The sequence below is a fragment of the Pleurodeles waltl genome, chromosome 4_1 (assembly GCF_031143425.1).
Source record: "Pleurodeles waltl isolate 20211129_DDA chromosome 4_1, aPleWal1.hap1.20221129, whole genome shotgun sequence".
Lineage (NCBI taxonomy): Eukaryota > Metazoa > Chordata > Amphibia > Caudata > Salamandridae > Pleurodeles > Pleurodeles waltl.
The window spans coordinates 426,084,927-426,112,395 of record NC_090442.1 but is presented as its reverse complement, the minus strand read 5'-3'; the positions used below and the strand labels follow the sequence as shown (position 1 = coordinate 426,112,395).

The following is a 27,469-nucleotide window of genomic DNA, read 5'->3' as shown; positions in this document are numbered from 1 at the left end:
TGGCCCCCATCCCTACCCCTGCCATGTGGCACATGCATTCACCGTCTTTCATGCACGCAGCACTCTCCTCCCTTCCTTCTTACATCCAGCCCTCTCCACACAGGCATAGCCCATACAACATGCTCCCTGTGTACATACCTGTTTGTCTGGAGAACCAAAGAGTAGCGTGTACTGGGGGAGGACCCCATCCACGAGCTTCTCCAACTCCTCCGATGTGAAGGCAGGGCCCTTTCCCCAGACACTCAAGCCATTGTCTCTTCCAGACCGAGGTCACAGCAGCACTTGCAGTGTAGGTCCTCTCCTGTCGAAGATCAGGTATCGAGTGATTGAACAGATAGAAAATGGCGGTCATGTCTGCGGTGGTGCGTACCGTCACCGTCAGCGCACATCGTCATTGGCTCCTGGGACTCATAGGGTCCAATGTTAACCAATGCAGCATTGCGCCGCGGTCTTCGACCGCCTACCGCGACGGTGTACAATGCCAGCGCAGTTACCTCACATCCCATTGTCCCACTTTAGAGGTCAGGCAGCCGCCATTTCAGAGGTCCACATGGCTTCATTTCCAACTGCGTGACACATACCTAGGCCTAGACTCAACACACATACAGGCCACCTTTTGTGTATGATTGGTATTCTGTGTAAACTGTGGGTATGTACCTCTGAGTTGGTTGACTCTGTGCTCGCTGTTGTCCTTCATAGGCACCGTCCGCTGGGACATGTGAGGAGATGGCGGCATCCTCCGGTGTACCGACCGTTGGTGGACCTGTCGACAATGGAGGAGCGACATGTCATAATCACATACAGGCTTGACCATGCCACAATCCAGGAACTGTGTACCCAGTTGGAGCCAGACCTGATGTCAGCACTCCGCCATCCCACAGGAATCCCCCTTCAAGTGCAAGTGCTGTCAGTGCTCCATTTCCTTGCAAGTGGGTCATTTCAAACAACAGTGGCCATAGCATCAGGGATGTCCCAGCCTATGTTTTCCAACGTATTGTCCAGAGTGTTGTCTGCCCTGCTGAAACACATGCAGAGCTACATCGTTTTCCCTCAGGTGGAGGATTTGCCTACAGTGAAAGGTGATTTCTATGCCCTGGGACATATCCCCAACATCATAGGTGCCATTGATGGGACCCATGTGGCTTTGGTCCCCCCCCCACAGGAGTGAACAGGTGTACAGAAAACAGAAGAGTTATCATTCGATGAATGTACAGATAGTATGTCTGGCCGACCAGTACATCTCCCATGTGAATGCCAAGTTCCCTGGCTCAGTGCATGATGCCTACATCCTGCGGAATTGCAGCATCCCTTATGTGATGGGGCAACTCCAGAGGCACCGTGTGTGGCTATTAGGTGAGCACCTGGAGGCAAGTCAGTGGGAATGGTTGTCTGGGGTTATACTACAGGTTAGTGTGTTTCTAATACTTGTCCCTCGCCATTTGCAGGTGACCCCAACCTGTCATGGCTACTGACCCCAGTGAGGAATCCCAGGACAAGGGCAGAGGAACGCTACAATGAGGCCCATGGGTGAACTAGGAGGGTGATCGAGCGGACCTTCGGCCTCCTGAAGGCCAGGTTCCGGTGCCTCCATATGACAGGTGGATCCCTATTCTACTCACCAAAGAAGGTGTGCCAGATCATCGTGGCCTGCTGTATGCTTCATAACTTGGCATTGCGACAACAGGTGCCTTTTCTGCAGGAGGATGGTCCAGATGGCGGTGTTGTTGCAGCTGTGGAGCCCGTGGATAGTGAAGACGATGAAGCAGAGGAAGAAGACATGAACAACAGGGACTCAGTGATCCAGCAATATTTCCAGTGAGACACAGGTAAGAGTACAGACCTACCTACTACATGTACTTAAACACTACTACCTCTCTACTGTCTGTCGTTTTCACCCAATGTATGGTCACTGAGTTGTCACTTTCCCTTACGATTTCACAGATGTGGGTCCCACTGTGTGACATCTGCTTTGAGTCCTCATGGACTTGAGCTGTGTGACATAGGTATGTTGACATTACAATTGAAAGAGCATTTTGTCACTGTAATTGCTAATACACTATTTTGAAATCACATACAGACTCCAGATTGTTTTGTGTTTTAAGTGTGTTTATTTAAGTGCTCAATATTGGAGGGGGTAGTGAAATGGTGAGGGGTGATGGCGGAGGAATGTCCATGGCAGAGTCCAGTCTATTAGTCTCACAGGTGCATTGCCCAAATGGGCATAGGAAGTGGAGCTGGGGCAGTTTAAGTATGGACAGGGTGACAAAGTGGGACAGTAGGATGACAATCAGGGTGGTCTCATTTCTTGGCGGGGGTCTTGGCATCGTGCTCTGTCTTTGTCCTGGATCTCAGGGACCGTTTGCGTGGTGGTTCTCCCTCTGCAGGGGGTGGGGTGCTGGTCCTGTGGCGGTGCCTCCTGTCCACTAGCGCCAGCGGAGGTGGTGGGCAGTTCATCGTCCATGCTAGTGTCAGGGGCCCCTTGTAGTGCAATAGTGTCCCTCCTGGTGTTGAGTACTTCATTCAGCACCCCTACGATGGTGCCCAGGGTGGAGCTGATGGTTCTGAGTTCCTCCCTGAAGCCCATATACTGCTCCTCCTGCAGGCGCTGGGTCTCCTGAAACTTGGCCAGCACCATTGCCATTGTCTCCTGGGGGTGGTGGTAGGCTCCCATGATGGAGGAGAGGGCCTCGTGGAGAGTGGGTTCCCTTGGCCTGCCCGCCCCCTGTCTCACAGCAGCCCTCCCAGTTCCCCTGTGTTCCTGGGCCTCCGTCCCCTGGACCGTGTGCCCACTACCACTGCCCCCAGGTCCCTGTTGTTGTTGGGGTGTTGGGTTATCCTGGGTTCCCTGTAGTGGTGGACACACAGCTGATTGACGTGTCCTGGGGACGGAGGTATGAGCCCGCTGGGTGGGTGCTGTGCTGGTGTTTCCAGAGGGGGGAAGGTCTGTGGTGGGCTGTGCCAGTGTGAGGGGAACCTACTGTCCTGAGGTCCCCGATGGGCCGGGCTGGTCATCTAGATCCAGTTGGACAGAGGTGCTGTCATCACTGTGGGCCTCTACTGTTGGTGGTGTGGACATGTGTGGACTCTCCTGTCCGGTGACGTTGGGTAGGGGTCCTGCAGGGGTATAAAAGGATGGTTATTACATCTGTATGTGCCATGGTGTGCAATGGGTGGGTGACCGTGTACCCCAGTGCTTGCATTCCTGTGTGGGAGCTTGTATGATGGTGGTTTAGGGGGTTGTATGGGTATGTGCAGTGGTCATGCTTTAGTGATGGGTGTCCATGCTTTGTTGTTGCATGCAGGGCTTGGTGTTGGGATGGGTGGTTTGTGATGTTGGGACATATGTGAGGAGTTGGGGGGCTGGGGGTATGTGATAGCATGCAGGTAGGGTGGGGGATGTAATAGTTAAGATTTGACTTACCAGAGTCCATTCCTCCACCTACTCCTGCGAGGCCCTCAGGATGCAGAACTGCCAAGACCTGCTCCTCCCATGTTGTTAGTTGTGGGGGAGGAGGTGGGGGTGTGCCGCCAGTCCGCTGAACCGCCTGGTGGTGTCTTGAGACAACGGAACGCACCTTCCCCCGTAGGTCGTTCCACCTCTTCCTGATGTCCTCCTGATTTCTTGGGTGCTGTCCCACTGCGTTGACCCTGTCCACTACTCTTTGCCATAGCTCCATCTTCCTTGCAATTGAGGTGTGCTGAACCTGTGATCCGAATAGCTGTGGCTCTACCCAGACGATTTCCTCCACCATGACCCTGAACTCCTCCTCCGAGAATCTGGGGTGTCTTTGCCGTGCCATGGGGTGGTGTAGGTGATGTGTGCGGTGGATTGTGTGGTGATAAGTGTGCTGATATGTAGTGGTGTGTTGTGTGAGGTGCGTGGAAGTTGTGTGCGTGATGGTGTTGTGTGCCTGTGGATGCTGTTGTTCTTGCTGGTGGAGTCTCTCTCCGGCCTTTTCTCTGAATTTGTTGTTGTGGGGGGTTGTGGGTGATGTGGGGGGGGTGTTTTATATTGTAATGGGTGTGTGGGAGTGGTGTGTGTATGTGTATCAGGTGTGTGTATTTCGAATTGTCCAATGTGGTAGTGTTTTGTAAATGTATGTGTATTTTGAGCGCGGCAGTGTGTGTACCGCCAATGGAATACCGCGGTTGAAAGACCGCCACGTGGATTCGTGTGTCATGATAGTGTGGGCGTATTTCTGTTGCCGTGACGGTGGAGGATTTGTTTTCGCCAGTTTATCACTGACCTTTGGTGTGGCGGACTTGTGTGGGTGCCTAAATTTTGGCGGATTCCAAAATGTGGGTCATAATAGCTGTGGTGGTTTTCCGTGGCCGCGGCGGTGTGTTGGCGGTCCTCTGCACGGCGGTAAGTGGCTTTTACCGCCAATGTTGTAATGAGGGCCATTGTGTGGGGTACACCTTATACATTGCGGTGTGATCATAAACTACTAGTAAAAATCTTGACTACCGAAGGCACTATTAAAGCTTCTGCCAGAATTGTGGGATTATTAATGCAAATGCAGGATTTTGATTGCAAAATTATATATGTACATGGGGAAGAAAATGTTATAGCTGACTTTTTTTCAAGAATGCCTACAGTAATAGAAGAATGTGAGGATGAAATATGGAATGAGTTTCAAGTAGCTCTGGTACATGACTGTAGTGCACATGCTGTAAAAATGGATGAGTGGAACGAGGAATACAGAAAAGCTATCACAATAGAAACATTTTTGAATTATGTTAGAAATGGTTGGCCAAATGAAAATGAGTTGAAAGAAACCCTTAATCCATATTGGGAAATCCGTGCCGAAACTACCAAAGACAACGGTATGCATCTGAGAGGTGAAAGAGTAATTTCACCAATTGATTTTCATGCTATGGTCATCACTCTTGCACATGAGGGACATTTTGGGATCCCCAGGACTAAGTCTGCGGTAAAAAAGTTATTTTGGTGGCGTGGGATTGACCTTCAGGTGGAAAGATTTGTTAGGTCATGTACTGAATGTGTACAAGCTGATAAATCACTTCAAACTCTCAGACCCCAATCTGTATTGGGCCTAAACCTCAGCATCCATGGGAATCTGTAGCTACAGACGTTATGGGTCCCATTGGTTTACCCCAAAAATATGTATTAGTCCCCAATGACTTATTTTTAAGATGACCTGTGTTTAAAGTTGTAAATCAAGCGGACACTGACTCAGTATTAGAATTCTTGGATCAGGCATTTATTTCAGAAGTGAGTGATAACGGTGTACAGCATTTGTGTAAGAAAGAAGAACTATACTTTGACAGAATAGATGTACTACACAAAATCACTTCATTATACAATCCAAGCTGGAATGGAATGGTTGAAAGATTCAACCATGTAATTAAAGGAGCTATTCAATTGGCTTTTGAAGGCAACATGGATTGGGTTACACAACTAGGCACATCTGTGTGGGCATACAGAGTTACAGTTAATGAAATGACAGAAATATCTCCTTTTGTAATGATGAGAGGCAAAAACCCTAGAACTTAATACATTCCTGGATGGCTTTTCCGTGCTGGAATGGAAGAATGGTCAACACATAATGCAAGAGATAAGATTAATTGTAGTCTAGTAAAAAGCAAATTGTATTATGACTCAAAGAAACGTACTAAATATGTAAATGTAAAGGCAGGTGACTGGGCTCGGATCAGAAAACCTGGTTGTGTGGTAAAGGGAGAAGGTACATTTTATGAACCAGAAGAAGATTGAAGTTTTAAGTAACTCTGTCAGGTTAAGAAACGGTAAAGTGTGGAATCTCAACAGAATTGCACTTGGGCCTTCTGAGTTGTGGAAAGGTATGCATGATGATTTGCATGCTAACAAAAAGGATCCTATTGAAGATGTTGCTAATCTGAGAATTGACGATAGTGTGGCAAACACACAAGGAACTAGACCTAAAGTTTACATTTCTACTCCTAGTGGGGTGTTCCCGTGCTTATTGTCTGGGAAGGATGGTGGAGCAGTTGAAGTAGACTCAGGGGAAATGTTGAGGAAATCATAAATAACATTCAGGATGCAGAAGGTGAAGGAGGTAAGGAAGCTTAAATGAATGCTGGAGGTGAGATGGCTTGTGAAATGTCTAGTGATAATATGAGATCTAGGAAACCACCAAAGTGGTTAGAAAACTATGTTCAGAGTGAGTCATAGAACAAGTGATGAACTACATATTGCACTCCGCAATTCTTTTGGAATATATATGTATATAATTATTTTGGAAATATATGTATTCATTAAAGTTGTAAATGTATGTTTAACTTAGGATTTGCTGTTTGAGTTTTTATTCTATAAATTGTACTTTGTGGATTGTGTATAAAGAGGAGGATCTGTTATGTGTTACCTTAACAACAGGATATTGGGTATGTAATAATGGGGAATTTATTAGAATTTGGCAGTGGTGAGTATTCCGGGGAATGCACTTGGGTGGCGGTTGGAAGGGAGAGAAGGAGGTGACAGACGTGTGCTGCTTTACTATGAACCTGTGACTTTTCCCTAATAAATATACTTCATGGAAGTATTTCCAACTACGAGCCCTATTTCTATATCTCTGTCCCTTTATTCACTTGAGTCAGTTAATAAAAAGCACTCATGTACAGTCTAACCCTCACATTAGGAGCTTTCAGTTAATAACAATGGATTTGAAAAGCATGTAAATCACCATAGAGAATGTGAAATGCAGCCCAGATTACTTGTAAACATGGTGCTAGAATTGGGTTAGCATGAAGAAAGTCAACTGGTAGGAGTCTTTTCAGGAAAGCAAGACCCAGGCTATATCATACAAAGAGAGCACTGGCGGTACTAGTCAAGATACAGGGCTGGATCACAAGACATTTTTGACTGTCGCTATTTCATGCCTATGGTGGTAAGCTAAGGTCGTGAGAGATAGTGAGTACTTCATGCAAATACCTTTTACAAACTTATAAATGCAGGTTTCTGGAGATAGTAATGAGTGATAGAAATGTTTGTACACATTTGTGGTATGACATTCTGTTGTGGTGGTAAAATGTTCTGTTGTTTTTGGTCTCTGTGTTTTTGTGCAGTATTATTTATTGTGATGATATGGTGTTGAACTCTTTCATTCTGTTTTCACTGTTTTGTTGTGTTGTGACACGTTATGTTTTATATTGAATGCGAGTCCACCAGCAGTCAGAGGCTATTGGCCAACCCCTTTTGGTTTCCCTGCCCTGAAACTAATACTGTTGCCTTGGATGTTGGTGCGCTTTTTGCCAACCTGCATTTTTTTAAATTATATTTTCTAATGATCCCTCAAACCTAAATCTAGTGTATGAAGAAATATGTCTGCCCATGTAGGAGGGCTTATACGGATTTTGACCAGCAACCAAAGACTACAAGCCCTGGGACTTCGCATGGAGGAGGGTCAACTTCACATTAAGGTTAGCACAATAGGTCTGTTGATCGTTCCACCCTCTGTTTGGGGTTAGATTCTACTAAGGGTCTGCACCGCCAAGGTCTTTTTTATAATGGCAAAAGCACTGGCTGAGCAAATAGGTTTTTAAGCTGAGGCCTTTTTGCCAATGCTTGTTTTATAAGGGTTTTGAAGCATGCAGTAATTTCTGAATCATGGCATGGGGCAATTATTAAGGCTATCCACAAAAAGGCACACAAATCAACCTTTATCATTGCTATTTTATCTCATTAATGGGTTGTGGAATGAAGATCCAGTAATGGATAATCTTGAATAAATAAGCCCGAGTAGAGCAGGTGGATTCTGAACCTGGCTGCTCTTTGCTTGGGTGAGAATGCCCGATGGAAGAAAAGGCCTGTCCGGTCCTGGTGCTGCGCTTGACTTGGTAGCGAGAGGCATTTTGTGGAGGAGATTCTCCCAATTAAAAACAACTGAGGGACTCCGGGGTGAGCATTCACTTATTGCATGAGAATAATTAGTTATAAATTCAATTGAATTACAGCAGTGGAAGACTAACTCAGAAAGCGCCTTTCAACAATTGTCTGAACAGTGCAGCCCATGCACTTTTTACACTTCTTTACCTGATATGCTTGGATCTATATACCATAACACCCACCTTACCTAAAAATGTGATTGAATCACAAGAGTGAGGCCTTTGCTATTTGCAGATGATCTACCTCTGTTTGATTTTACTCCAATGGTGCTACAGATAAAGGTCAATACACTTTACCAATACTGTCACAAAATTATGTTAACTGTAAACAAAGAAAATATGTTAACTGTAAACAAAGAACATGCAGAAAAATTGAGTTTCAGGAGCCAAATATAAAAATGTACATGGTTGTTCAAGGGTCGAAAATTAGGGCTCAAGAACTGCCAATACATGGGTTTAACCTTTACTAGAACTTTGTAATGGAAGCTGTACCTTGGGAGAGCTAGGGTTAAAGCACGTTCAATAGTAGCATGCATTATGAAGTTGAATTGGTTATAGGTGGCTACAGTTTGAAACCTTTCTTGAAAGCAATTCTAGGTCAAGTACGCCTTCCTTTATAGCAAAATAGCACAATAGTAACTGCTAACATGCAATATTTATATTTAGACTTACCTGTTCCATTGATCATGTTACAGTACGTGTTGTTCCAGTAGCGGAGAAAACTAAAAAAAAAATACATATTGTGTCAGAAATATATAATTGCTCTTTGATAATTTTATATTTTTCTGTAACTTCACAATTACATTTTGTGTTTGAACGCCTTTTCTATCTACTGCTCAAGAGCAACTGATTGATTTTGAAATACACATTGTCCTTATTTTCTGTTGTTACTGTTAACATCATGGCCCAGTTGATAGTTTTTACTATGAAAGGGGAACTACACTAGACTATCACAAGCACTCCTACAAATACACACACATATATATTTCTCATGCAAAGTCCATCGGTACAACAGGAGGACACACACTCTTAAGCTCTAAACGTATCCAATTCAATTATTTATTAGGCAAGAAAACACTACATGTATTGGACGACTAGACTTGATTACAGGTAGTGGCTGACTCGTGATACACTATTCTTGAAAAAATACGAGAGGAGAGGGGCCCCACAAACCAAGGGGACAGAACATCGTTTGAACAGTAAAATAAAAATCTCCCCTTTGGAAACCTATATGTCACACCAAGTATAGAATCACATGGCATGCCAATCAGTCATCAACCATACTCTATTGAAATGGTTTGCCTAACCAAAAAGAGTACCACATTAAAATAGAAAATGCACAAAACATTAAAGATGCAATAGCCAGCACAATATCAGTGCATGTGTGATCTTCGTTCAATATGTATCAACAGTTATTTTGAAAAAAGGTATTGCATCTAAAAATACATGACAAGATATCAAACAATATTGCATAAACACAAACCCAAAGTGGCACTAATACAAAACAAAGAAATTAAACAAATAAGACGACAAGAATATGTCTATTTTGCTGAATGTCGATTCAACAGGGATCCCTGATATATTGGAATTATCATCTATGGCATCCCAGAGTGTAAGCAGTGCATGATAGGTGTGGAAGTTATAGTGCTAATCCAGCAGGTGGAGGGGCTAATAATAAATGTGATTTCCCAACTTTGCCCTCTGATACAGAAAAACAGCTGTACTCCAAATTTAGAAAACTATTTACAACTTTACTCTGAAAGCATGGATTTTGCAATTTGGTCAGGGGCAGCTCCTTCACAATGGCAAAGGAGCGTCACCCCCTGGCTAGGAACCAACAGCAGAGAAATAAATCAATATTATACTATTGTTGCATTTTTCAGCTGCTGGCTCAACCAGGAGGTCCTGGGAGGGGCGGGGCTGGTCCATGGAAGGGGAGGAGGGGGATTGGAGTCAGTGCACCAAATGCGCATATCAGTTTGGCCGGCTGTCTTACGTTTGGCAAAAATGACGTGCGCACTTAGGTTTCCCAACCTGGCTATAAGGCACAGCCAGGTTGGAGAACCTACACAGACTCCCATGCAGTGTCTGAGCGGCAGAGCAAGCCGCTCAGACCAATCCTGGCACTGCTCTCATGCTGGGTATAGCATGAGAACAGCACCAGGATTGCATGGGGAGCCTGTGCTGGTGTCCCAGGGACTGCTGGAACACCAGGAGAGAAAAAGAGCAAGGTATGTTTTTTTTATTTTTATTTTTCCCTCCTCCAAACACCCCGGCAGGCGCCCCTCCCACCCCTACCCTTGAAATTTGCAGCGGCTGTCACTGAATGTGGTGTAAATCTATTCAGCCATTTAAAACAATTACCATTTAGAATGATGCTTGGCATGAGCATCAAGAGGTTAACTAGCAGAGAATGTTATTGATATATGGACCGGTGGGGCCCACGTATGCTCTGATTGTTGAATTTAACAGGGATTGGCAAATCTTGATTGACTGAACACAACATGAAAAATATGTTGTGGACTGCCATTACAGCACTCAAGTATATGGTCACTGGGTCTTGAAAATAAATTAAAAAACATGTAAGGGGAAGAGTGAGTACACCCTGAATCGATGGGGCAAGTGAGGGCTCCTAAAGAGACCTCTCCCCCCTCCTTGATTGGCTAGCCACGACATGATCAACATGTTTTGACAGCCATTACAGGACTTTAGAACTTTGTAATGAAAGCCTGCTTTGAGGCTCACAAAAACTCACATGTAAGGTGATAATAGATTGAGTCACAATGTAATTCATTATCTTGTTGAGATATGCTCTGATTGGCCCAATCAAAGTGGATTGCAGATCCTGATTGTCTGGCTACAGCATGGAGGATACATTGTGGCAGCCATCACAGAACTCGGGAAATGGTCTCTGACTCCTGAAAAAAAACCTGAAAGCCGACATAAGGGGGCATGGTGGACATAACCTGATCCCAAAGCAACCTTCCCTCAACCCAGTAACTGCCATAAATGGAAATAAGGCGTGCTGTGATTGCTTTAGGCGATTGGAGACTATACCCTTTAGTGCAAAAAATTTTTACCAGCCTTGTATGCTCACTGATCTTTGCCCTTCTTTGAAAACATGTTCTAACCCTCCTGTGAGTAATAAGCTTCACCGCTAGTCATAGGCTTGTCTCCTGCTAAACAGGAAAGGGCACCAGTGCGGTATGATAGTTCCTGACATTAGTTTGTTGTATGAACCACTGCCTTCCATCTGACTTCTTGATTGTGAAGAAATGTGCAGCTGCAGTGTGCACAAGAGAGGCATTCTACTGCAAAAGATAATATATTTTGAAAAAAACAAATAATGCTTTGTGTTACTTAATGTCAAATGCTGCATGCAACTGACCCATATAGTGTTGCGTTCAAAAACTGGTTGTAATTGTGTGTGTTTTGTCAGAGTAAGGGTTCATTACAAGAAATGTGACAGTAGGAGCAGGCAGGGAAGGAATTTAAATTAATAAATACATGAATGCAACGTGAAGCTATATAGAAAAAGTTCTCGTTAATAAAATGTGTCACTAGAAAGCACTGCCCATTTTAAAAACACATAGTGAACCTAGCAGAACATGAAACTTTTTACCAGCCACGAACAAGAAGAACTGAAGAAGAATCACACGAGAATATCAGGTTTCCCCACCTAAATTGATACTACAAAATACGATTATGACACAATAGGAACATATTTATGTCAGAATCCTGAGCTCTAATGTATTAATGGTATAGCATTTTAGAACGATGCTAGGTCTTAATTTGATGGTTTGGTACAAAGCGTGAATGGCAAACTAAACAATATAGAAACATCTCGGGCCAAAGGCAAAAAATATCTTTTGTTTTTCGAAAGCACACATTGTGAAAACAGCTCCTGGCACTTAAGAGAAATATTTGTGTAATATGCTCCTTGTGAATGGCCACAATCCCATCACTCACAGTCAAGTTGCTCAACAGCGGAAGTAAGCTGACCCACAGACCCCTGCTGCTGGCTGTAGTGGGTGGAATAAAAATGAATTACAGAACAACACACCAATGGATGGAGAGTGAGAGCTGAAAGCCCAATAAGCATACTTTTTATATGAATTATGGTTACTGCCAGACCTATAAATAAAGGTATAAGACATAGAATATTTGTTCACTTGAAAAAAATAGACCTAGCTCTCTACACCGATAATGTTGCAGTCATCTCCCAATCTTTCAGCAAAAAGGAAGCGGCAAAGTACTTTGAAGCTTCGCTTTGCAAAATCTCTGGATGGTGGATAAACCTCAACAGAAGCAAAACCACAGCAACATTATTCACCACAAAGCAGATCAAAAAGCATCCACGGACCGGCCTCAATGGAGAGTAGATAAAGTGGGAAAGCAGCAGCTCTTACCTAGGGGTGACAATTGACTCCAAACTTGGCTGGAGGAACCACAACGAGAAGACATGCCAGAAAGCAAAAACTAAAATGGCTGCATTGTACCCACTACTGAGAATTAAATCAACGCCTATGTGGAGCAAAGTGCACACAATAAACGCAATTATTCGACCCACAATGACATACGCTTCAACAGTGTGGAGCGGTTGCCAGCCGGGTTATCGGAAGCCTCTGCAGATACTACAGAACAAGGCCTTACGGATAGCTACAAATGCTCCTTGTTTTGCAAGAACAGCAGACCTCCACACAGATTTGGGCGTTGGGATGTTAGACGACCATCTCCGCAAACTCGACATGAAATTCTACAAAGGATTGGATCAAAAAGAAAACCCACTGATCAAGAAACTTGCTGACATTCCTGCAAACCCTTTTGACCACTATCTGCGGCCCATCACAGCACTGAACATGTGATCCAACTTCAACTGTAACAAAGAGTCACAGATCAATAAGAAAACAAAAAGGGATTTAACATGTCCAAAATGTATATGGAGTAATGAGGCTATTGCTTCATTATCCAAAACAAAGTGCTGTCAGAAGGAATATGACAGCCAGAGAAAAGAAAACTGTAGGGTATTTGTTGCCTCCCAGACCACTTTCTCAAGTTTTATGCTGTACGGGAAAAGCTTGATCTATTCCTTTTAGTGCTTTAAATGCGCTGATTTTCTTGTTAAATCTGGGACGTGTGTTTGCCAGCATAGAGTGAGAGCTCTGTTTACTGGGCTATGAGCTCAACATTAACACCAGACTCAATAGTATTTGAATGCGTGAGCGGTAACGTGGAGAGGCAGTGGGCCTGCTGGATATGAGGAAGCCACAAAGTTGCAGCAGTTGAACTCTGTGGGTCTGCAATGCGATATCCTGTGCCACGGCCTACTTGTGGGGATGTTCTGTACTGGAAGCCACACACATAAATGCACCAGAGGACCCTGGCTACATCATCATTCCTCTGTGTTAGTGTTGCAACTTACGGAAGGACAGTGGTGGTGTGCGGAAGATTCACCAGCAGATGATGGTGAGAGCATGACCCACATTCAAATGCGCCAGAACACCGGTCATACTCATGCTGAAGCAGCAGGAAGCCCCGCATATATAAGGTGTATGATGGAACCAATGATATATAAATTGCAAAGGCTGCATCTTGCATGTTGGGGAATGACCTATTTCGCCCCTGCCAAGTCCCCTTTAAAATGAAGGCCCATCAAGGGATGAGCCCCTTTGAAATATTTGCTGGTCATTACTGCTGTATGAACATAAGAATTGGCTAAAGAACTCTACCCAAGATCCAAGATGCTGGCGAGGTGCCACATAGGCAGATGCAGTGTCCTCAAGGTGAGTTCTATGAAAAGCTACTGGCAAATAGGCAGCTTGCAATAATGAAACTGTGAGGGCAGACCAATTGCGAATAAAAACATTGAGAGAGACTGCAAGTCTGCATTTTACAATCACAAAACCTGGTATGACGGCACAATATGATTTGAGCCTTCACTGCCAATTGAAACAGGGCTATACATTTCTATTAACAATGGGAAAGGACACCAAAAATTAGGAACTCTCATCTTTGCACAGCTCCAAGCACTAAGATGCACAAACAACACCTACACCATGGCAAGTAGTCTGACCAGTTCACAAACAGTGAGGGGATATAGTTGCAATCGTTTAGAGCTCAAATCCAGCCTAAAATCTGTAGACTATAAAACTGACTATGCCTGGATCATCTCATGAATCGCACAGAATGACAAAATATGCAGATTGATGGCACTAAGCAGTGACTTTCAGACCTCGAAACCAAACATGCAACCTCAACTGCAAAGGTATCTGAGAAGAGAAGGAGTTGGGGGTCATTTTGGCCAAGAATAAGAATCTGGAGATATGCTATAGAAGAAATAGTGTCTGCATTATGGATGTTGCAGTGTCTATAAATACCAGCCAGCTGGGCACATATGTTACAAATCTGCGCATGGAGGTGTTTGGCTGCTCCAACTTTTCTGAGGTTTTCCTGTCTGAAAAGGCCTACCATTCCCTTGGTCCCAGGCCTCCCCAGGAACTCCTTCCTAATGAAATATAGCAAAGCTTTTGAACTTCAGAGGCCGGGTCACCACCCAGCATTTGGCACGAGAAAAAAAGGCCCCTTCTGGCACCAGGGTATGATCGTGTCAATTTTCCCAGACTTTACTATGCAGGTACAAGAGGCTTGGTGTTAATTTGTTTGAGTCAATCTCACCCTTTATAATAGAGACATAAAATACACAATGTTGTACTCAGCATGATTCCAAGTAGATGTGAAGGCTGTTTATGGGTGAGTTAGCAGCATCTGCATTTATTAAACCACTACAACTCGATCAGCTCTCATCCAGAGATGGACCAGGCAAATTCTCCATTTAGGGAGGGAGGTCAGTGACTTGACAGACCAGTCAGACTTAAATGGCATAGATGATTCACAATCCAAATCCATCCTGTTAAGAGCTAATCTCTCATGATTTTTCTCTAAGTGCTACAGATTAACAGTGGGTGTCAACCCTATAACGCATGAAGTATGCATGACAAATTTCTCTGCATTATCACTGGATTCACATTAATGTTTCATATAGCTCAGTGGGCACATTTGCCACATTTTCCTAGGTGTGTATCACTGTGGCTACCTTAGTCTCATACACCTGACGTTTGGGGAGCAGGAATAGCACTTAAAGTTGGAGTTCTCAGTATGGGTGGTGGGAGGGAGGAGAAAATACTCTATTGTATAAGGTTTATTTTGTATTTGAGCTTATATAGATAGCCGGAAATTGATTAAAAGGCAAGCGATGTATAGTTTGCAACCAGAACCATAAAATAAGACCCTCCCTTCCTGACCTGCTTAAAGCGAGTAACCACCATCAGAGGAGCATCAATAAAGCAAAGTGCTCTAGTGGGCCGTAGTGCTGCAAAATGGCTGACAAAAAATGAGGACCTGTGCCATAAAATGCTTGATGCCTACAACCAGAGTCTTAAACAAAATTCTCTTTTTTTACTGGCAACCAATGTATCTCTAGTGGATACAAAGACATGGCAGCCCAACAGGAAATTTTAAATAATAATCAAGCCGCCACATTTTGCACAACTTCCAGACGCTGAAGAAGATGATCATGAAGGCCTGCATAGAACACATGTACTGTGTCAATAGTGGCAGGGATTGTAAATCAAACCAAAATGAGTGATACAGCTACAGCTATTGCTAACAGCTCTGCATGTCACCCTGTCTAGCACAAATGTGAAGTCAATGTCATGGAATATAAGACTTTTCAATAAGGCACAGCAATTGAGAAGGTTTTTGTCATTTCTGGATAGGTGCATTGTGGGCATAGCCATGCTGCAAGAAATGCATTTGAAATCAGAACATACTACCAACTTTGCTATGGTACATATTCCAAAAGGGTCTGTATCCTGATACAGGGTACAATTCATTTACAGTTAATAGAAAATCCAACTTTACCATTAAAGAAAACCTGTTTTTGGAGGAGGAAGTTATCTGTTGTAAAATATTTGAGTAACTGCCGAAAGAATTACCTCTGCCATACTATTCCTCTGGTTGTAGATAATTACATTGATGCATACACCAATGCATTCTCCTCCAATAAAGAATTTATCATTTTCCATAAACTGTCACATCTACAATTACCCTCCAATTCTAAATTAGCCCCACAAGCACTGATAAAAACTGGTCTATTATTTCAATCTTTTTCCCTTGCACACAACAATTAAACACCAATAAAAACAATAACATAGTACTTACCTGCTTCCCTGGTATTCCTTGATAATTGCTGTCTTCTCTATGGTATCCTTTCCATTGTATACAATGTATGGACCTTCAAATGTTCCATTAAACTACAAAATATGCAATGAAGAAAATTATGATAAAGTGCGACGATAGTGCATCGAAGAACAATGGCTAAGTGAAATATACGTTTTGGAGAAGTCCTTCAGTTTATTAATGTATATTTATGCAAACAAATGCACATACCAGTAAACAATAACGTCAAAAAATCACACTGGAAACATGCTCAGAACACATGTTGGAATAATATGTTTCTGATTGGATTTTGAGCCATACCACTGGGTAGGGAATCAGTACATCTGCTGGTGCATCCACTACATTTTGCACAGTTCAAGACAGGATCAGGGAAGTCCTGTTCATACTTGGCACATCTTAAACAGTGTCCTGTAAGGCCCACTGCATGCTAATTGTACTTCACAATACTGTAAGGAACCCTGTAATAAATTATGAGGGGCTCATGTCAGTTTAGGTCACATGCACACTAAATGGAATCCAGGTGAGAGAGCATAGTTCAAATATTACATATGCTAAAAGTGAAATGCTTAACAATGCTGCACATAGAAAACAATGATAATTAGTGATTTGCTTAATGTGCATTTGAATTATGACTATGATAATATGAACTAATGACAATAATGAGTAGATCTGTTCGTGATATAATTAATCAAGCTTATATTAGCATTTACTATATTGTATTGAAAATCCTATAGGCCTTAGGTTAGCTTGAGTTGAAGATTTAGCCGTGTAGCTCTCATACTGAAGCATATTTTCTGTTTTCCAGTGTGCTGACTCGTAAAGGGCCATGACCCAGCATTTGTTCTTTTCCTTCGTTTCATGTATCCAACTTCATCCTGTTCCCATCCGCATGTTAGCTGCCTTAGTATAAGTTTTATACAGATTTGAAACAAAAGTATACCAAAAGAATGCACAAGGACACTTGACCATGGATAAAGAAGCTCATGACCCGAGAGACGTTCCAAGATGATGACAAAACACCCCGGATGTGCCACCTATGAAAACGTCAATTATGAAGACCAATCAAAGTGTTATAAATTATTGTGGGGTGACGATTTGGATTACCTAATGTATAATTTGATAGGTTGAAGATAATGGGGTATAGCGAATATCCAATAGAATTTTGGGGAAAGGTATTGCGAAAAAGGGATAAAAACTCATGACACAGAAAGGTCGTTAGAACTAGGTAGGGAATGATATTGATTGCATCTAGAAACTCTGTCACTCTGTTTGGTGATTGAAGACTTAATAAAATTATCTTTGCCCATAGACTGCCCTTTTACATTTTTCCTCCTTATGAGGGAAGTGTCCCCTGTCCCTTAGACGAAGTAGACTGACAGCGATCTAACTGATGTCCTGAAGACGAAGACTGATCCTGTATGCTGACTTAATCCGAGGAGGATAATTATAACAATGCTATTGTAATTTGTCTGTTTGCTTTTCCTTTCTAGGTACCAACTGCTGTATTTTTGGATAAAGACCTTAGTTAGATGTTTTCTAAATTGGTGTTCTAAATTATTTTGCATTAAGTCCAACATGCTGATGCTAATTAGTGGTTAGGTTAGGCGATCACCCTGACTGACACAAATAGACGAGACTGACATTGTGCTATGCTGAACCGAGACGTATATGATATCCTATGTATTCTGATCTATGTTTACTTTATGCTATGCTCTTATGTTTGTGATCTTTGCAATATTGAAGTCTTATAACAGTTACCATATCGTGACTATATTCTTTTGCTTCTTGGTGTTGAGATTGACACATCTGCTAGTAGATTGTAATCAATAGGGAATAAAATTAATAAAATTCTATCAGAAGGTGTGGTTATTCATGGCTGAAAGGTCATGGTTGCGTCGATAAGTGATTAATGTCTTTATCCAAAGTAAGGTGCATTGTGGTGATAAATATCGATGACATTATTGATATATTACTTGACATATTGATCAGTTATCTCGTCCTACGGTGTCTCACCACTGAGTCAAAAGATTAATTGGCCTAAAATGAGTCCTAATGTGTATAAAATTGACATAAAGGGACGCGTTAACACAGGCATGTGTCCAGTTGTTAAATAAACACTTAAATGCTAACTGTAATTTACTTGCATCTTATGGTGAGCGTACTGATAGTGAGATGGACTCTTTCACTAATGTGAAACTGAAACTTTTGATGTGTATAAATGAAGTTGAGAATCTGGAATGATCCATCCTCACTTCTTCTTCATGTTGAAGAGTCTACCCATTGACCAATTCAAACAAATACTAGTACCAACTACCTTACAAATATCTAGGCTTAATAGGTGATCCGATTACACATCAACACTACGCTTAGTTGTTACCATCCAAAGACTGTCATTTTCTTTTCTGAAGACAACACTCATAAGATTAACAGCCACCTTTGCTGTAATCTAGATTTTGATCTAGATTTTCAGGAGATAGATGATTTTCATTTATCAAATCTATTGCTTAAGAGCAGACAAGTGGAGATTCATCGATGGTCTTGACAAAGAATCCCAGGAAGCAGCAAGCCATGGAAACTTGAAAGAACTCTATGACATGACAAGCAAACTCTTCTATAGATACAGCAAACCAGAAAGACCTGTTAAAGACAAAGCTGTGAAGACAATAACGGGTAAAGAAGGCCAACAATGAAGAGGGATGGAACACTTTGAAGAACTGCTGAACCAGCCTGTGCCGCAGTCTCTCCCAGACATACAGTCAGCTGACAAGGACTTGCCAATATGGCAAGCCATCAAACGTGAGAAATTGGAAGTCAGCCCAACCTGGCAACATTCCTACAGAGGCACTGAAGGCAGACAATGAACATGCTTTGCTCCATGTTTGGAAGGATCTGGGAACAACAAAAGATGTCATCAAACTGGAATGAGCAATATCTCATCAAGAACCCTAAGAAAGGTGACCTGAGTAACTGCACAAACTACAGAGAGATAACTCTTCTTTTAACACCAGACAAAGGACATGATTATGATCTTGGGGGATGGGGTTACTCCATCACAAATGTGACAGATATCCCGTCCGCCGTAGTACAGTTCCATTTTATCCTATGTCATGTTAGGTTACATTATGTTATGCTATGTTATGCTATGTTATGTTATGTTATGTAATGTTCTGTTATGTTATGTTATATGTTAAAAGGATTTATACAGTGCATGGCTGCCTCAGCCACAAGGCATCCCAGCACTAGCCCTAAAGCGGCAGACTGCAAGGAAGACCGACCAATCACTGAAAACAAATGCTGCAGAAAAGGCTAGGAGGAACACAACCAGGTCTTCAGCAATTTCCGTAAGGAACAGTGATTCTAAACATTCCTGATCAACTGCGGAAGTGCATTTTCAAGGGCCAGAGCCTTGGCGCAAAAAGAACGGCCATCCACTCTGGCTCTCTTTGCACGCAGGACAGAGGCCAAATTGCAGTTGGCAGAGCGCAATGACCGTAAGGGCCTGTACAGGGAGACTAAATTAATCAGGATACAAGCCTCCTGAGAGAAGATGATTTTATGAGTGGTGCACAAGGTCTTAAAATACACACATTTCTTGGTATGGAGCCAGTGCAGGTTACGAAAGAGGCTGCAAACCGAGCAGCGCTTAGGAAGTGAGAATAGCAGCCAGGCCACTGCATTTTGGGCCTGCCGAAGTATAAAAATCACAGCATTATTGGCACCCAGTGAAGGATATTACAGTAGTCATGCCAGGATAAAATAACTTCCTGAAAATTACATAATGAGTGGGAGGGTCAAAAAATCCAAAAATAGGTTTGAGTCAGCACTTAAGTCCAACACATATGCTGACTACTGATTTTGCAAGTGCTTCAAAACTTAGGGGGTCATTATGACCCTGGCGGAAGGCGGAGAACCGGCGGTAAGACCGCCAACAGGCTGGCGGTCTTACTTTGTGGAATTATGACCATGGCGGTTACCGCCATGGTCATCCGCCGGTTCTCCGTTCCACCCGCCAGGGCGGAGACGACCGCCGGCCTGGAGACCTGGGTCTCCAGCCCGGTGGCCGTCACCATACCGCCAGCGGTATTTGGACCGGGCTTACAGCCGTGGATTTCCAGCTGTTTGAACCGCCATGAAATACATGGTCTCCCCCACCCGGACCCTACTTCCCTCCCCTACCCCCCCACCACCCCTGCCACCCCCCAAAGGTGGCAGGGCCCCCTCCCCACCCTGATCCCCAACATCACTTCACCCATACCCACATGACACGCACGCAGGCACCACCTAAATACTTACATGCACACACGCTGACATAAATGCCTACATCCACACACACAGTCATAAATGCACACTCACATTCAAACATACACGCACACATCCATACAGACATACCCACAGACATACACGCACTCATTCCCATACACACAACACCCCCGCAGGCATACACGCACTCACACACCCCCTCTACATACACACACGCACACCCCCATGCACGCACACAACACACAACACCCCCCCACACCCCTCCCCTTACGGACGATCGATTACCTGGTCCGACGATCCTCCGGGAGGGGATGGGAGCCGTGGGGGCATCTCCGCCGACACCACACCGCCAACAGAACACCGCCACGGCGAATCACAGTATGTGATTCGCTGGGCGGTGTTCTGTTGGCGTGGAGGTGGAGCAACCTCCACTTCCCTGCCTCCCGCCAGTATGGCTTTTGGCGGCTCTCCGTCCGTAAAAGAACGGAGAGCTGCCAACGGTCATAATAGGCCGAGCGGCAAACTGCCACCACTGGCGGTTTTCCGCACGGCGGTCCCTCGGCGGTCTTTAAAAAAGACCGCTGAGGTCAAAATGACCCCCTTAGTGTGTTGTCCATCCAGACAGCTAAATATTTTACCACCGACTTGGTCTGAGGGGGGAGACCGAGTGTAGGAGTCCATCCACGGTCACCCCAAGAGTGGGTGTCTTTCCCTAAAAGGAGAATCTCAGTTTTGCTAGAATTAAGTATTAGGCAGTTTGCCTCCATCCACTCAGCAATGGTTAGCATGCCCCTCTGAATATTAGAATGTCAGACATGGGTTTGCTGGAAAAGGAGAACAAAAGCTGGATGTCATCTGCATAGGACACCAGCGTGAAACCCAGTGAGCTCACAACCTGTGCTAGAAGTTAGATATAGATATTAAACAGGGTAGGGCTCGAAGAGGAGCCCTGGGGAACTTCATGTAGTAGAACATGTGAGTGAGAGCTGTATGAGGCGATGACCTTAAAGGAGTGATCCGAGAGATAAAAAGAGAACCAGTCTAATGCAGGACCAAGTATGCTAATCTCCTCAAGGTGCCAAAACAGAATTTTGAGGGACACAGTGTCAAAAGTGGCCCTTAGATCAAGTAGGCAGAGGACCTACCTTCATCTAAAGTGCATCGAAGTTGCTTAGTATCTTCAGGAAAAGCGGGTTCTGTACTGTGTAATGGCCTAAAACCATTCTGCAAAATATCCAGGCTCAGATTATCTTCTAAGAACTTTGTTAGGATAGTATTGATTTTAGCATCTACCACTTTAGCAAAACAAGGCAGAATTTCTCAGATTTGGATGCATCTAAGGTAGGTTTTTTCCAAAGGAGGATCACCTTAGCATGTTTCCATGAACCTGGCAAAACTGAAGACAGAGAGAGGTTGATCAATTATAGGGAAGGAGGAAGAAGATAATCTTGGAGTTTGAGAAACATGTTTGACTTAAGCGGGTCAGCAGGTGAGTCTAATTGAACTTTACTATATAGAGTATGGAGGTTGTTGAGGTGTACCGGGGGAGGGAGTGGAGCGAGGATGGGAAAATACTAGTGTGGCTATCAAGATTAGAGTCAGCAATAGAATCTGTAGTTTTGAGGGCAAATTTCGAATAGATCGTTTCTATTTTGCCAGTAAAGTACCTCACCAATCTCTAGCAGTGGTCATTAGAAGCATCAGTAGAGTCTACTGCGAATACAGGTTTAATAAGGCTATTTAGCAGGGAGAAAATTACTTGTGTGGGGTTATTTCTGTCATTTATTTTATTTGCAAAGAACTCAGCTCTAGATCTCCGAATAGTTTTTTGGTAGGACTTAATGGCAGTTCTATAAGGATTTTTTTTTTGGAGCATCATAAGACTTCCTCCAAGAGCGTTCAAGAACATTACAGTATTTTCTGGCCAAGATCAAGGTTTTACTGAACCAGGGGGTGGCACACTATTTCCTGCCATGGACAGGCCTGACAGGGATGAAGAAGTTTAGGGTGGAGAGAAGCCTGGAATTTAGGGTATTGTTTGCATCCTCCACATTAATGGGCAACTGAGGGAGAGATTTCTTAAGGTAATCCTCAAATTTCGGAAGATCAAGTTTGTGCAAAGGGCATTTGAGGGTGGGATCCCGACAAAAAAAACGTTTTTGGGCCTTCCAGGCAGATGGGCATAGGGATTAAAAAATGTTCTGTCCAAGACTTAGAGATGGGAATAGATACCTTCATAAAGTGAAGATTTGAAAAGGGTGGGTCAAGAAGGTGGCCAACTGAGTGGGTAGGACTGGCAACTAGTTGTGTTAGTGGGCATGCAGTTAAATCATAAAGCAGATTGGCAATGTCACTATCCTAGGTAGCATCAAAATGAAGATTGAGATCACTCAGGATGTGAAAATTGTCTGACTTAATGCTGAGTGATGCTCCCAGATTAGTCAGTGCCTCCCTGAAGGCTGTGGTGGGCCCCAGAAAAGGTAAAATTATTGTTCAAAGCAATATTGAAAAAGGCCCTTCCACAATCTGGGATAGTGCCAAAAGTCATACCACTTGTGCAGTTCTCCCTGTAAATCAGCGCAATACCGCCGCCTATACTGTGAGCTCTGTTAAAGTTCTTCAAGTGATGACCAGGTGGAAGAGCAAGAGCAGGTTTGGCCACAGAGTCAGGTCTCATTCAGAAATAACATTTCTGTGGTGAGGTCTTGGATGAGATCAAAGACCTCTGCCTGGTGTTTAACCAGAGAGCAGCAGATGAAGCTGAAAATGTTGTATTCTCTCATTTGGGGAGACAGCTTTGTCAAATATGCCGCAGGAAAGGACTTGAAGTGACATGACCTGCAGCCAAGGGGAGACCTGCCCACTATCCAGCCCTGATCATTACAGTGATTGAGGAGGTTCTACATGTGTGAAGGTCCAATGCAGAATAAGCCAGCCTGTGAGAACCAAGAAAGGCAGAGTGCCTGAGTCCTGGCAATCTGTGATGCGGACGGGACCGGACAGGCTTGCCTTCCTTGCCTGCTGCAAGCACCTGTTATCCGTTCGCTCTTCTGACTGCATGAAGTATGGAGATCGTAATACGGCAGACAGAATATCCGTCCCATTTGTGACAGAGTATTCCATCTGCCAAGATCAGAATCAGGCCAAAAATGTTCAACAGAGTCATCCTGAACAGAATGAAGGAACAAGTTGTGAAACCAGCAAGCTGGCTTCTTTAATAATAGATCCTGCACAGACAAGAGACTCCCCCTTCCATGTTAACTTCATCGATTATGAGAAGGCATTCAACAGCATGAACAGAGAGACCTTTTGGAAACTCCTTCACCATTAGGGGGTGCCAGATAAACTCATAAGAATCATCAGGAACTCTTACAAGGGATTGACTTGCAAGATAATCCATGGAGTGCAACTCATGGAAGACTTTGAAGTGAGGTCCGGAGTTTGCCAGAGTTGTTTGCTCTCGCCTTTTCTCTTCCTGCTGGCCATAGACTGGATCATAAAGACATCCACAGCAAGGAGAAGAAATGGAATCAAGTGGACACCTTAGAAGCAGCTGGACTACCTGGACTCTGCAGACAACCTGGCCCTACTCTCCTACACCCATCTGTAGATGAAAGAGAAGACTGGCAAGTTGTCAGCACAACTTGGCCTCAACATCCAGAGGGGACAAACCAAGATCCTGAAGCCTAACACTTCCATCACATTTGCAGTCACTCTTGCAGGTGATGCACTGGAAGAGGTTGAGGCCTTCACCTACCTTGACAGCATCACAGATAAGCAAGAGAGCTAGAACAGGCACTGATGCCAAGGCAAAAGTGGAAAGAATTAGAAAAGGAAGGATGCTCTAATATACATCAACCCAGTGCTAAAAACATTTTAGTAATTCCGTAATGGAGATTATTGCCCTACATATATTGGCATCGAATATTTTTCTGCTCCTGGACGATTTTAACTTTCACAGGGAAGATGTATCTAATGCCGAAGTGGCCCAACTTCTTGTAGATAGTTATATGTTAGGTCTCCAACAGAAAGTGGTAGGGCCAACCAACTGAGTAGGCCACACTCTAGGCCTAATCTTTATGAATTACTCAGATGTAGGAAGTGAATTTCCCTCACCTCTCCTCTAGTCTGATCATTATCTGATTAAGTTTTAGTTTCCAAAGGTGAGAAATCTAAAAGTATGAATAGGAAGGCTGAGAGACAATGGAAAGTACTCTCTCCCCACTCTTTCTCTAAGGTCTATGTTCTATCAGAAATCACTAAAAGCACTGACACAAATGTAGCTCTGGTAGATTTCAATAACTCGTTTTCTCGGGCACTCAATCAATTTGCTCCCCTCAAGCGGGCCTCAACTCCTTTTAGCAGTGGCCATGCTTCATTGCTTTCTGCAGATTTAAGACTTGAGCAAACCAAGCATAAGGGCTGGAAAGGAGATGGCAAAAGACCTATACCTTTATGGACAAAGACAAATACAAACAGATGTTGAAAGGATACCAAAACAAAATTAACCAAGCCTGAATAAACTTCATAACTAATAAAATACAGCAAGCAGGAAACTCTGACAAGCTCCTTTTCAAAGTACTGAACGGTTTTATAAAACCTTGAGCGTGTACTCTATACAATTCAGCATTTGAAGAGTTATGTAATTCTCTGGCAGTATTTTTCTAGGAGAAAATTTACATTATCTATTCAAATGTCCCTTCTTTGCTGAGGCAGCATGAGGAACCTCCCAACTACACCTTGCCATCTCCTAGGGTCATCTTCCAACTGGAGAGGTTTGTACCCTGCACCTTGGAGCAGATTCAGGGGCTACTAGAACAAGCCAAGTCAGACTCTTCTCTTGATCTCCACCCCCCTTCTGTTAAGTCCAGCCTTTTCAATTTCTTTGTTCCGGCCATTATGTCCCTCTTTAATCTCTCTCTGGACTCAGCTACTGTTACACTAGCCTGGAAAACCACTCAAGTTTCCCTGTTCTTCAAGAAACTTAATGCAGACTCTAGAAACCTGTCCAACTATCGCCTTATTTCATTGCTCCCTCTTTAAAGTAAAATTGTGGTAAATATCACAAACAAGCAGCTGGGGGAGTTTTTGAGTTTTTGAGTTTCCACTCAATCCAGTCAGAGCACACCACAGGACTAAGACTGCACTGGTTGTGGTCACAAATACTATGAGATTGCCCCTGGAATCTGGCACACTGGCACAGTTAGATCTGTCAGCAGCCTTCAATACTGTCTCCCAGGCTATACTGATTCATAGACTGTATGATATAGGCATCCATGGCAAATCACTTCAATTCTTTACCAACTTGTTGAAAAATTGGACTCAAACAATCACTTCGGACTGCTTTATGTCACTTCCAATGTGCATTGTTAAGGTGCTGAGCCCCACGCTATTTAACATCTATGTTGCTCCCTTGTCACAGATTGTCGAAGCATGTATCTTTGAGATAATATCCTATGCCTATGACACTGAATAAGTAATCTCTTTTGGGCAGGATCTGGATTGGCCAGAGCCCCTTTTTTGGACTGCATGAGGAAAAAAGCAGTCTGGATTCCCAGCAACTGTCTGCAACTTAATGGGGACAAAACTGAGATACTGTTGTTCGGTAAAGCTCACCAGCTATGGTTCAGCAATCAGTCTGATCTTAGGTTGGCCCCCATCTCCCAAGCAAGTAGTAAAAAATCTGGGCATTAAGCTGGTTTACACTGTGTCCATGAAGGACCATGTCGCAACTGTGTATGGAATGTGGTTCGCTACCATGCACTTGCTGAAAAAAGCTTTTCCATGGATTCCTCCAGCCTCTAGGAAAACCTTAATACAAGTTGTAATTATTAGTGATTTGGACTATGGAAATGCCTTGCTTGTAGAGTCCAATAAAGCACTAATGTCTAAATTACATGATGTACAGATCACAGCAGCCAGACTGGTATGCAGTATTCCTTCTGTCTCTCCCTCCGCCACCGTCTTAAGCGCTCTGCACTGGCTGCTATTCAGGAAACGTGTGCTATTCAAGTTCTGTTGTCTCACCTTAAAAAAGCTCTGACTGCGAAAGTTCCAATCTATTTGCAGAGTAGGCTTAGACTTCACTGCCCTGCCAGACTGCTCATATTAAATTACAAAGCTTTACTTCACGTACCTTGAATCCATTCTTTGAGATTTGGCGGGAGTTCCTTTTTCTACCTAGCGCCTTTCTACTGGAACAAACTGCCCTTACACTTTCAATCGTGGACAGAGCTGGGTAAATAAAAAAATAAAACTTTTAACCATATGGCTGTTTTAATTTGCCTGCATTCCTGATTCAGTGGAGCACTAGGATATACCTTCGGGTATGATTGGTTGCGTCATAACAAGTGATTGTAACGTAATGTAACATAACGTAATGTAACTTGACATAGCATAACATAACAAAGCAAGGGCTGCCTTCATTCAAATAAAGAAGATCTGGAGGCTCAAGGACCTAACACTTCAAACCAAGATCAGCCTTATTAACACCAATGTAAAATCGGTCCTTCTGTATAGAGCAGCAGCTTAAAGGATAACAGTGACCACCAGCAGCCAAGTCCAGACCTTTGTGAACACTTGCCTGAGTAGAATCCTCCAAATCTGCTGGCCAAACGCCACCAGCAACAACAACCTATGGCAACAGACCTTCCAATCCGACCTCAAAAAGAAATCATGAAAAGACGCTGGGGCTGAACATGTCACAAAAGCCAGCATCAAACACCACCAGGCAAGCCCTCACCTGGAACCTGCTAGCGCAGGTGTTTTAATAAAAATTATTAATGAGTGTTCATGTATTCTGAATAAGTGATTTGTGTAGAAAATATAATAACGTAGAAAAATAATGCACACATTTTTAAATGTGATTACGATGAGTGGCCCCCAATGTTCACAAAGTGTACTTACTAGAGAATTAATATCATGAAATGTTGAATATTTGTTTGACTAATGTAGTAGTGTGTCGTATTAAGAGTTATGCAGTAAACTTTAGCTTTATTAATTGTAGGCCTTAACTTAGCGAATGTATTGGCCTAGTTTGCCAGGCTGTCAAATCTGTATTTCTTAACGTTTAATAAAATGGCTGTCC

The 27,469-nt window shown here is 43.4% G+C and overlaps 1 protein-coding gene across 2 annotated transcripts in view; it reads right to left on the bottom strand.

The window, feature by feature from the left end:
• The window catches only part of CD36 (CD36 molecule (CD36 blood group)), a 574,756-nt gene that overhangs the window by 295,281 nt on the left and 252,006 nt on the right, over positions 1–27,469 (bottom strand). For both annotated transcript variants that reach the window (XM_069228678.1, XM_069228679.1), the window contains exons 5-6: positions 16,105–16,196; positions 8,557–8,606 (exon numbers count right to left, since the gene is read on the bottom strand). In XM_069228678.1, the coding sequence (XP_069084779.1) occupies positions 8,557–8,606; positions 16,105–16,196 (142 nt within the window). The remainder of the gene's footprint in view (positions 1–8,556; positions 8,607–16,104; positions 16,197–27,469) is intronic.